Consider the following 13,324-nt stretch of genomic DNA (forward strand, 5'->3'; position numbering starts at 1 on the left):
CAATAAGATATCAAAGTGCAAACTACAAAGTATAACAATTAGATATCTAAAGGGAAATCTGATTGTGTTTTTTTTTTAACTAAGACTAGAGCTTTAGGGCTATGAGGCATATACTGTATGTTTTCTGCCAAAGTTTTGTAGATCGTTTTGCAGTAGCATACCCTGATTACTTAACATTAAGCGCTCTGTTAACCTTCGTATCATCTGCAAACTTAGGTATTAAGCCTAATTTTCCTCCATCGGTATCATTAATAAATATAGAAAACAACAATAGTCCCAGGACTGAATCCCAGGGACTCTGCTAATAACATCTGTCCAAGAAGATCAGTGTCCATTGAAAACCACTCTATTTTCTCAGCTATCCCTTTATCCATAGCAATAACTTACTATTAATGCCACTCTGCTCTGATTTGTACACCATTCTTTTATGTACAACAATATCAAAAGCTTTTTTAAAATCCAAGTGTGTGATTCAGAATTATATTTTGCTTCCAGTTTCTTCGTTATTGCACATAGTATCCAATCAGATTGGTCAGACAAAGTTGTGCAACAATATGGGAACCTTTCCTGAATCCATTGATGCTCTCATAATTATGATTAAAGTTTGCTTACTTCCTTTGCTTCCTACCTTAATATAATTGCTTAGATCCCATCTACCCCAGGCACCTTTTTTTTTATGTTAAGCTTCAGCAATTTCTCTTCCACTTTCCTCTCAGTTATCACAAAATCATATAATTCCCAGTTAGATTTTGATGAACTTCTAGAATTCTTCTCCCTAAAGAATTTGCATGAACATAGATGCAAACTACCTAAGTCTGTCATCAACCTGAGTAGGATTATCAATGGTTAAACCATGACATCAAGTAGATCAATGTGATTAATCCCCTTCCATCTAGTGTTTACATAAGTTAAGATGTCTTTGCTGCTTATCTTTGTGTTCTTTGCCAGAGACATTTCGTAATCTGCCTTAGCTTGCCTAACCTCTGTGAACTGATTGCAGACTAGTTTATATTTTCTTCTGTCACCTCGAGTCTCATCAGTTCATCTGCCATTGTAAAATTGTAAAAATTAGTGTAAAATCCCTGGTACCTTCTACAATTACTTCCCTCAAGGCTTCTCATTTCGAATTTGCATTTGGTAACATGAGCTCATATCTGGTGAGTATGGGCTTGGCACACCCAGGGGCCTGAGCTGAATATCATCATTCTTCTCTTCCTTGGCGATTTCCTTTTATTTCTCTCTCTCTCTCTCTCTCTCTCTCTCTCTCTCTCTCTCTCTCTCTCTCTCTTGGGGTAGTTCGGAAATTTTTTTTTTGGCTGGTGCAGCATAAGCCTCAGGCTTCCTTGCACCATATGGCTAATAATAATAATATGATTAGTTGGTTTCATCGCATAAAATTTAAAAACTGCCTGAGACCACTGTAGTCACCTTTACAAAAGCAAAAGCCCTTTCCTTTGTTCTTGATAGCAGTTACATCTTTAAGTAAATCTTACTTCCTATACTGTGATCACTGTCACCTAGTGGTCCTTTTGGCTGCAGAAAGAAGCCTTTCAGATTGCACAAATTGTCATACCTTGTCATGGATGTGGTATTACAGCTACAACTGCACTGAGTTCTAGTGCTATCAGAAAAAAAGAGAGAAGAAAATACAGTTACAGAGAATTCAGAAACATCAATGCTAGACGGTGAAGGATTGAAAGAACATTACCTCCCTGGCAAATCCTGTTTCCATAGAAAAATATGGAACTCGGCTGAAGAGAATGTCTAGATTGAATTCAACGTAATGATGAAGCCTCAGCAAGAAGTATAGAGTGTCAAAAGTGGTATGCATGCTATTCTTTCATTAATACTGTTTTATAGTGAAAAAAAAAAATGAAGTTATGTTAGTCATTGTTTTTCTGTGCATCTGACACATCCACACAGGGCTGGATTTCCCATTAGGTCCCATAGGCACAGTGCCTAGGGCCTACGAAGGAAGGGAAAAATAAATAAAAAAAACAACGCTTCACTCTTTTCACTGTGATTAATGAAAAATGAGCTGAGAAAACACATGTGCAATCGACTCTAGGAGCTTTAATTCAATAAGCATAACTATCTAGCGACTGTTCTCGAAACTAGAAGAATCAAAGTGATGGTTGCTCCTTCAATTGAGGTGGTTTATCATTTATTATAGTTCAAACTTGAGTCATGTTAATTGACATAATTTGCAGTCAAAGTGTTAAAATAAAAGAAAAATTTTACCCTTTTTTTAAGCACATTTTTGAATAAAAGTGCCTAGGGCCTACGAACACCAAAATCCAGCCCTACATCCACGTGTGATAAGTGGAACAAAATGTAATTTTGAATGTAGTACTTCTTGATGGTTGGTATCACTGATTCCAAGTTATGGATGATGAATCTAATTATTTATTTATTTTTTTTTTTACTTTCAAGTACAACTAATCAGTTTATATTTGAGTTAACCGTTTATATAATTAATAACTATATTTTATTTCAGATATGCCTTTGTTTCAGGAATCAAGAATAACATGGATGCATTTATTTGTATCAAAGATCTTGAAATGTGGTCCAGTTCCTCAGCACATGGCTTTTATAATGGATGGAAATAGAAGGTTTGCACAGAAACATAACCTTAAAAAAATTGAAGGGCACAGTCAAGGTGCTAAACAAGTCAAATCAGTAAGCCACTTAATTTAATCAATGCTTCTTTTTAAAAACATTATTATAGTAAATTCTTTAAAATCTAGTACTTGGAGGTTGAGAGGTGCTGGATTTTAAATATATTTTTGAGTTTTAGAGAGGTATACATAGTGGCTCAGCAGTTTTCAAGAGGCATAATTCAACGAATATTTAGTGCTAATAGCTGAACTTATTTATATCTGTAAACATTTATAATGACTAAAAGAGAGCGTGGTTATAAATGTAAATAATTGTTAAATTTGTAAAATGTGAATAAATAACAATAAACAAAGTCACAGCAAATGTTGTGTACTGCAATGTCAATTTTAAATGCATGCCTAGTACAGTATCAGAGAGAATATCAGTGAATGTGCTTCAGAGAAAAAGCACTTTTGCACTGGAGGATTGAAAAAAAAAACACTATTCATTCTTAAGTATTGATTATAATGAGGTATGTGCAATGTCTATCAATGGACATGACATTTTGATTTTAATAATGTACTGTGGAAAAATTCATTCACTTTCTCACACAGTAACCTTTGTTATTGTGTGAGAAAGTGAAAGTCACTAAGTTATATATATATTAACCTCAGGGGCTCACATCTGGTGAGTATGGGCTTGGCACACCCAGGGTTCTGAGCTGGATATCATCATTCTTCTCTTTCTTGGTGATTTCTCTCTCTCTCTCTGTCAGGTACCCAAATTTTTTTTGGCCGGCGCAGCATAAGCCTCAGGCTTCCGTGAACCATATGGCTAATAATAATAATATTTTTGTCATTGTAATTTGTAATGCTGCTGAAAAGTTGTATTGCTTTGCTGAAAACTAGTCAAAATGGCATTAAACACCTTGGTTGCGCAGAATTAAACCCATTGTTTGCATATCAGTAAGTTGTTGTTTATGGAAATTATTAACAATGGATATAATGCAGCATACATTTTTTCAGCCATATTTATACTGAAAATTTTCTTCTCTCTTTGCTGTCAGCATTATATAATATTAAATTAGTCACCAACTCCCACAAGTGTTTTATATCCACCCACGTGGCTTTAATTTGAAAGAGCAATTTGCACTGCTACAAAGTTTACTGAATAAGAAATAGCAGTAAAACAAGGAAGTGCATTCTTTTTTTTTGCTTAGATATTTAATAACCAATCAGCAGTCACGAAAAGGATTGTTCTTCTTCCAAGTGTGCTGGTTCACGTTGACCCCCATATGAATGCATTTGAAAAATCAGCAAAAAATAATTCAAAATCATTTACCTATTTTGATGCCAGCTTTATTTTAATTTTTTCTGAACATAACTGTGAAAAATACATTTTCACAGTTATGAAAAATACATTTTTATTAAAAAAATATATTTTTCATTAATTTTTGAAATTAAAACTGTCTTTGCACCTGTCAGTGAGCAAAATTCATGCATTTGCTTCCGGCGCCTCTGTAGCCAGGTAGGAAGGAGCAACAGTGTGTAGCACATGCTTCTTGATTAGACAGGGGTTCGAGCCCATCACCACCAAATACGGAGGATGCAGAAAGGTCAGGGAATAACCACCGCATATTCCCATATTCCCGGAGCAATATGGCCTTAGTTGCTAATGCTCCTAAAAACCAAATAACAAACAAACATTTGCTTCCACCCATGTGCTTCAATGAATGTGTGTAATTGTACATTAGCCTGTCAATAACAGGAGTGCCACTGCATGAAATATGAAGCGTGTGTGTGTCAGCAATTTGATTCCAGACAATGCTTCTATGTCAGGAAGCCAGAGAGCATTATTGATTGGAGGAAAGTGCATGCCAGTAAAGCCAGCTTGCTATCAATAATGGAATGTGACATGCCACAAAACATATACATATAATTAGGTTTAACTTAATTCCTGAATTTTTTTTTTAACTGTACAATAATTAACAGAGATTTTTAGAATTTTTAGTGAAGAAATAAAGAAAAACTTTTCAAAAATAACTAATAGTAGTTTCAGTGAACGTGCCAGATATTAAAGAACATCAGATTTTGAAGTGCTGGGTTTTACAGTTTCTTGTATTGATCACTAATTTTTTAAAAAATGGGAGGCATATGGCATTTTTAAAAAACAAATTCAATGCAGCCTTACATGTGGCATGGTACAAGAGATTATTATCAGTTTTCAATTATCAATAAATGGGCATCCATCCACAGTAAAAATATGCATTTAATAGACTAACCAGGAGTTAGTCTATTTGAGTGAAACTGTATTTTAATTAATCAATATCCAGTTTTAACACTTATTTGAAATGAGCACACAAGACTGACATGCTTGCACATCAGTTGTTTCATCTGCTGAACTGTAAAATAAACTGTAAAAACTGTAACATAAAATGTAAAATGTTGTTTCAGAAAGATAAATTTGCCCCACAAACAACTGTGTAAATAACATGGTGTCAGGGTATAACATTTGGCTTTCTCAGTACGTGAGAAGCTGATGACCATAATGATGCAGCAAACTACAGCATTTTTCTGGTGTGATGCAGACAAAATGTCATAGTTTGACTCCCCCCCCCGTAGTAGATTCGTCTTGCAAGGTTGATAAGTAGGTGTTTGAATGAATTTGAATAAATTTTCAAGTAAACCACATGAAAAGCATTATGTGAGAAGAATACTCAAAAATTGTTTAAAAATATACACTTGACTCCATGTTATTTATCCAATTTTAAATTGTTTATTGAATCCCGAAGCAGAAATTAGCCAAGGCTCATTTACTACAAAATGGCAAGCACAATATTAAAAAAAATGTCTGTTTATATCCCAGCATACCTACTAAATCTGAAGTGTTTAGAACTAGTCATTTCAACAACAAATAGTCATTAGTCATCATGCAGGCTTGAACCACAGTTGAATTAAATGTGTATGCTACTGCACTCTCATGCTTGACCAGAGCTGGAACTAGGCAATCCTATGCCTGGGGCAAAAGTATTATAAGTACGCCCCATTATATGCAGGTAGTCAATCTTTCAGTAGCATAGCTAGGGTCGCCAATGCCCCGGGGCAATATGTCTTCCTAGCACCCCTCATTGTGATAGATAATTCCTTCATTTTGCTTCCCTGAAGATTGGCACCTGGGAGAAATTCCCCCCTCTGCACCTCTTGCTATGCCCCTGCAATCTTTATGAATTTATAAAAATTACTATTGTAATGGTCTATAATTTGCATATATTTATTAGAATATAACAAAACAAAAATATCAAAAAAGAAACTTACAAATATTTGTAATATTTGTTGAAATATCAACAGATATTTGAAAATTTTTGTTTGTCCTCCAGTGGTTAGTACTGGTGGACAAACCAAAAAGCTCAGAGGTGTGATTTAACAAAATGGGCCATACTTAATAGAAGTTTGTAATTGGAGTTTCTCTGTTATTTTTGAAATTTGTAAAATTCTCACAAAATCAAAAAAATTTCTGGAATCATAAGCAGCATGTACAAAGATAATGCAGTGTTTCTTTTAATAAAATTTTTATTTTTATGTTAAACAAAGAACACAAGTTGACCAGAAGCTATTATCCATGTCGGGAATACACCTTAATCTTTTGACTGGCTATAGAAAACAGTTGACCAGCATGACTTCTCGGTATGTAGTATAGGTGCTGCACATGTTTTATGTTCCACTTACATTGTGGAATGGTAATCTCTTTTACCCTTAATTTGCGCTTTATTGCATAAAGGTCATAGGTGGAGACAAAGCATACAAAGTTAAGTCTCTCATAATCTGTTCATTATATGGAAATTTTCTTCATTCTGCAGAAACTTTTAAATGGAATTACCAAAAGGAATTCAAAAAATTCGCTATAAATAAGTTAGTATTAGTACTACTAGTATTAGTATTAGTAATGGCCACATTAGCATTAGCAAGGGCACATGATGCAAGAAAGCAAGCTTATATAGCATCAGCCAAAAAAAACAAACCCTGATTTCACCCATCCACTCGCTCCAAATGTTTGTCAAGTTCTGCCTTGAATCTATTTAAGCTATCAACTTCTACAATGACAGATGAAAGTTTGTTCCAACAATCAACCACCCACTGGCTAAAGGCAAACTTCCGCACATCTATCCTATAACCGTCTTTCCTCAATTAAATTTATGCCCTCTAAGGTGATTATTCTGAGCAAGAGGAAGAATCCCATCAGCATTGAGCATGCTCAAACCATTTAAGGGTTTATACACCTCAATCAGATCACCTCGCAGGTGCCTGGTCTCCAGACACTGTAATTTGCTAAACTTAAGCCTTTCTTCATAAGAGAAACCCTTTGTTCTGTTCACTAATCTTGTTGCCCTTCTCTGTACTCCTTCCAACAGCTCTACATCCTTCTTAAAATAAGACCTCAGACCTGTACACAGTACTCAGGATGTGGCCTGACCATTGCCTTATACAAGGGGATAATCACCTCCTTATCCCTGCTGGAAAAATTCCTGTATATCATTGACAAGACACCATGAGCTACTCTTGCAGCCCATCTGCACTGCTCAGAAAACTTCATATCTGCCTGCACAATAACCCCCAAGTCCTTTTCATTCTCTACCACTGTCAGTGTGGTACCACAGAGTTGATACGTTACTCTGGGATTACTGCTTCCCATATGTAGTACTTTACATTTGTCAATGTTAAACTTCATTTGCCACCTCTCAGCCCATCTGCTCAACTTTTCTAGATCCTGTTGCAGCAGTGTACTGTCATTAGTACCATTAACAACCCTGCCAACCTTCGTATCATCTGCAAACTTGGACATTAAGCCTGATATACCATCATCAATATCATCTATAAATACAGAAAACAACAATCGACCCAACACTGAACCCTGAGGGATCCACTAATAACATTAGTCCACAAAGAGCAGTGTCCGTTGATTACCACTCTCTGCCTTCTCCCACTCAACCATCCCTTCATCCATAGCAGCAATTTGCCTCCAATGCCACACTGCTCCAATTCGTGTGCAGCAGCCTTCCATATGATAACAGTATCAAAGGCCTTTCTAAGATCCAAATATATGATATCAAAGTTATTCTTTGCATCCAGTTCCTTTGTGACTACATCCAATCAAATTAGTCAGACAAGACTTCCCCTTAACAAATCCATGTTGTGTCCGAGCTATAACTGAAGTCTTGTCTAGATGATCCTGCAATGCTTCTTTAACCTAACCAGTGCCTCCATTAATTTCCCTGGAACAGAAGTTAAACTAACAGGTTTATAATTACTTGTATCGTTGTGTCGCCCTTTGATCCTCCTTTGTGGATTGGGGTCACATTTGCACATTTCCAGTCCATGGATACCTCCCCTGAGTCCAGGGAAGCTCTCATAATTATGGCTAAGGGTTTACTTACTTCCTTTGCCGCCTCCTTTAATATAACTGGATAGATTCCATCCACCCTAGATGCCTTTCTTATGTTTATCTTCAACAATTTCTCCTCCACTTTACTCTCAGTTATTACAAGATTATCTAGCTTACTGCCAGAGTTGAATACACCTCTGGCATTCCCCTCCCTGAATCCTCTTGTGTGAATGTAGATGAAAAATATTCATTTAGTTTGTTAACTACCTAAGCAGGACCATCAACAGTTGAACAATTGATATCAAGTGGACCAATCTGATTCATCCCCTTCCTTCTAGAGTTTACATAAGTAAAGAACTCTTTGCTGTTTTTATTTGCATCCTTTGGCAAAGATTTCTCGTAATCTGCCTTCGCCTGCCTAACCTCCTTTGTAACTTAGTTACACCAGCTTATATCTATCATAGGATTCTGTGTCACATGTTAATTTATATGTATCCCATGCATTTTTTTTCTCTGTCACATGTCTAATTAGTTCATCTGACATCCATTTCGGCCTAAATATTGAACAATATTTCTTTGTTGGTATGAAAAGCCTAGTAGCTTCCAAGATTAATTTTTTGAATACTTACCATTTTGAATTTGCTGTTGGTAACATCATCAGTTGGTCCCACCATATAGAATTTAAATACTATCTCAAGCCACCGTAATCACCTTGACGAAAGCAAAAACCCTTCCCTTTACCCTGGTGCAAGGAAGCTTATGGCTTATGCTGCACAAGCCAAAAAAAACAAATAAATAAATAATAAAATAAAATAAAAAAATACATGAAATAAAATAATAAGAATAAAAACAAATTAATAATAATAATAAGAAAATTAAAAAAAAATAATAATTAAGAAGAGTAAAGGACATGGACAACCTATGCATTTCCCTCCTCCCTTATGTAATTATCCAGCTGACCTTTGAATTTCCCCAGACTGTCAGCCTCTACCACCCATGTAGGTAACTCATTCCAGTAATTTATAACTCGCTGGCTAAAATAAAACTTCCTGCAATCCAGTCTAAACAACTCCCCCCCTAACTTGAAATTATGGCCCGTAGTTCTAGAATCATTTATCCCCATGCAAATTTCATTTTTATTTATTTTGCTTATGCCTCTCGGGGTCTTAAACACTTCAATCGTCTCCTCTAAGGTGCCTAGTTTTCAAGCTCTGCAACCCACATATTTGAAGTCTTTCCTCATATGGACGCCCTTTTGCCGATCTCACCAGGCGAGTTACCCGTCTTTGGACCCTTTCAAGAAGAACAATGTCGTTAAACACAGGTCCAACTGTAATTAAATCAAAAATGGAGCAATTTTAAAATATAACTGGTCGAATGTGCCCTTAAAATGCTGTACCTGGGACTGGTGCCCCACTCTAGTTCCGGCTCTGTGCTTGAACACTTAGCTACCTCCAAGTTCATATTTAAAATATTACTGAATTGTTATTGAAGTTTCAGATCAACCTCTGGTCATTCATTATCAAGGCAAAGCTTGTTTAATTGCCTTTGTAAAAAAAATCCTCCATCTAAATATGAACTATGAAAATAATTGCAATTGAAGAATAACAAACTTTGTCTTTAACTGATTCCCCAAAACTGGATCTGAAACATCCATAAGATTGCAACGTTATATAGTATGTTATGCTTGCTTTTTTGGCTGGTAATACTCTGTCTCTTGTATAATTTCTATTATTACTATTATTATTATTATTATTATTATTATTATTATTAGCCATATGGTTCAAGGAAACCTGAGGCTTATGCTGTACCAGCCAAAAAAAAAAAAAAAAAAATTCCTACATTACCCCAAGAGAGAGAGAAAGTCAGAAGTAGAAGGGAATCACAAAGAAAGCAAGAAAGTGAAGAATTATGATATCCAACTCAGGACCCTGAGTTTTCCAAGTCCCTCACAGATGTGAGCCCCTGGGGGTTTCAGTTACTCAATAAACCTTTTAAAATTGCATAATTAATATGGATCATCAAGTGCATAATGTTTAAAAAGTGTTGTAAATTTTACTAATTGTCTATTTTTTTATTTTAACACAATGAAAGCAGATGTAACATAATTTATAATTTATGTTATAAATTATGTTATTATTCATAATTTATTCTTATAAGAATTTTAACAAACCTGCCACATGTTATTTTTTTGTTCTTTTAATAAATGTAAAATTGCATTCTGAAATATAATTTTCTACTCTTTGATATGTTGACAATTTGATTCCTCATTATCTACTACCCTGACATAAAACTATAGACAAGAAACCCTATTTTGGTTTGCCAACTTGGCCCCATTTCTTAGATCCATCAGTACCTCCCATACAAAAAATATATAAATTAAATTTGGTGTAAGCAACTAATGATACAGCAAAATTAAACACTATTACCATGTTTAATAATTTATATATAATATAAATTATTATATATAAATTTATATATAAATTATTATATATAAATTTATATAATTTATATGTTTCCAACCACCACAAATAATGTTGGAGAGGTGTAAATGAAATGATGGAGTTATTTAAGAGCTGCAATTTACACATAAACACAAAAAACAAATTAAAACTTCATAATAAAAAAAAATAAATAAAATAAAAATGCCATAGTTGACAAGCATGAACTGGCACTCACCCAGAAAAACCTAATGGCATGAGCTCTTGCTTTAGTATAGTGTGACTGATGCCTAAAATAACTCAAGGGAACCCCTCTGTCCCACATCAAACCCTAAAGTGGATGCAGATACCTATGAAAGAAGAAAATAACAAAACAAACAAAAAAGTTTGCAAACCGCATTAACCACTTCATCACAGGAGCATCACCCACTAGAAAAATTCCAAATTCTCGTATTTCTTTCTTGACCAGATAAATTGGCAAAATGAGCATGGGTGGTTATTTTTCTTTTCAGACTAGAAAGAAAACATCTTAACTGCAAATTGCAACTGAAGACAAAATGTAAATTTCCATGTCGGACCCAGCCAGTCAACACGCTTAATGAATGTGCAAATATGCAAGATAAATTATTATCGTAATCATTGCCATAAATTTTTTGCCACGTGACAGATCCATGAAACCCAGAACCCCATCACAACTCAATGTCTTCCTTTCTTCTTCGGCTCACAATACCCATCAGCCTTTAACAGATCACCCAACATTTGATTTTTCCTTCTTTATCTTTTTCCCATTATTTTCCCTCCAATTACATCTGTTAAACAAACTCTCTCCTCTCAGTGCATCTCCAGTTCAGTTTTTCTATCTAGCATAAAATATTAAAAAAAAAAAATACTAAGGGCATCGATCTTAAAAAGAAAGACAAAAATTAAATACAGTAGTAAATTATAAATATTAAATTAAATGTTAAATATCAAATTATAAATTACACTGAGTGAACAGAAATCATGGGATACCTACCTAGTAATGGGTAGGCCCACCTTTCGCCTGGATAAGGGCAGCACACGGTGAGGCATGTGTATCGTGAAAGCATTCCACAGGTATTTCCATCCATGCTTGCTGCACTGCTGTCCATAATTCCATTGCATTCCTGTATGGAGGATTCAAAGTTCGAACGGACCTTTCCACAGTATCCCAAAGATGCTCCACAGGGTTCATGTCTGGCGAACAGGGAGGCTATGCCATGGTGGTAAAATCTGCGGAATGCTCTTCAAACCATGTTCTAGTCACCACTGCTCTGTGGGGAGGCGCATTATCCTGCTAAAAGAGTCCATTGCCCTGTGGGTGCATGATGACCATGAAGGGATGCAGATGGTCTGCAAGGATGGACACGTAATCTGGACTGTTCAGAGATGCATCTAGACGTACCAGAGGCCCAACATGTGCCAGATGAATACACTCCAGACCATTACCGACCGTCCACCTGCCTGAACAGTTCCTTGTTGAAACGATGGATGTATAGCTTCGTGTGTTTTCCACCAGATACGCACCCTCCCGTCCACTCAAAATAACTGGATATGGGACTCATCAGAGCAGGAGATCTGTCTCCAATCATCCAAGGTCCAGTGCCAACATTTTTTCATCCAGTTGAGGCTTAGAGTCCTGTGTCATGATGTTAACAATGGGACTCTGTGGGTTGGCTGCTACCATAACCTATTGTGGCTATATATATCATATATATATATGTCATGGAGTTAGCAATGGGACTATGATGGGTCGGTGGCTTCCATAACCTACTGTGGCTATGTAATGTATATATAGATATATATATATATGAATTCATTTTCTCATTCAGGTTTTATTTTTCCAGTTCTATCAGATCTGTTTACTAAAAATGCACTGCAATTTGAGAAAATGGGTTTTCTAAAAATATATAAATTAAATGTGGTTTAATCAACTAATGACACAGAAAAATTAAACAGTATTACCATGTTTAATAATTGTTGCCAACCACAAAAAATAATGTTGGAGAGGTGTAACTGAAATGATGCAGTTACTTAGGGACCTGCAACCTACATATAAACACAAAAAAAAAACAAATTAAAAAACTTCATAATAATAAAAAAAAATAAAAATAAATAAAAATGCCATAGTTGACAAGCAAGAACTGGTACTCACCTAGAAAACCCAATGGCATGAACTTTTGCTTTAGTATAGTGCGACTGCTGCCTAAAATAACTGAAGGGAAATAACTAAACCAAAACCATCACCCGATGATCTTGGTGGAGATGTTTCTGGCACCATCTCCCTTGTTGAAGTCGGTGGCGATTTGTGCCATTGCCCCTCTCCGGTTAGCTGAAACAATGCGAGACAGACTTTGACAGCCATGTTCATCCACTACCTTTCTTCACACACACATCACTGTCCATGATCAGATGGTATTCCGGAAATGGCATATTCTTGATACACTCTTGATATTGTCAAATGGGGATGGTGCAATTTCTGTACCACCTCCGTGATAGAGTGACCCATATGTCGGGCACCCACTATCATCCCTCTTTCAAAGTCAGTTTACTCTGATTGGTCCACTTGATATCGATGGTTTGACTGTTGATGATCCTGCTCAGATAGCAAACAAACTGAATGAGTATTTTGCATCTACATTCACACATGAGGAGTTATTAAGGTTTGAAAATGCCACAAGGATATCAAATTGTAAGAGGGTGCTTAATGATTTTGTAATAACTGAGAACAAAGTGGAGGAGAAATTGTTGAAGTTAAACATAAGAAAGGCACCTGGGGTGGATGGGATCAATCCAGTTATATTAAAGAAGGCAGAAAAGGAAATAAGCAAATCCTTAGCCATAATTATGAGAGCATCCTTGGACTCGGGGGAGGTCCCCACGGACTG

General features: G+C 35.8%; 1 protein-coding gene across 1 annotated transcript in view; it reads left to right on the forward strand.

Moving 5' to 3' along the window:
* The first annotated feature begins 2,497 nt into the window (after nucleotides 1-2,497).
* Nucleotides 2,498-13,324, forward strand: part of LOC150081305 (dehydrodolichyl diphosphate synthase complex subunit DHDDS-like) — a 66,763-nt gene continuing 55,936 nt past the window's right edge. Inside the window, exon 1 of the mRNA XM_090379103.1 lies at nucleotides 2,498-2,679. Within this exon, the coding sequence (XP_090235229.1) occupies nucleotides 2,500-2,679 (180 nt within the window). The 5' untranslated portion in view covers nucleotides 2,498-2,499. The remainder of the gene's footprint in view (nucleotides 2,680-13,324) is intronic.

Source organism: Mastigoproctus giganteus, chromosome 8 (assembly GCF_048544385.1).
Source record: "Mastigoproctus giganteus isolate SK-2022 chromosome 8, ASM4854438v1, whole genome shotgun sequence".
Classification (NCBI taxonomy): Eukaryota; Metazoa; Arthropoda; class Arachnida; order Uropygi; family Thelyphonidae; genus Mastigoproctus; species Mastigoproctus giganteus.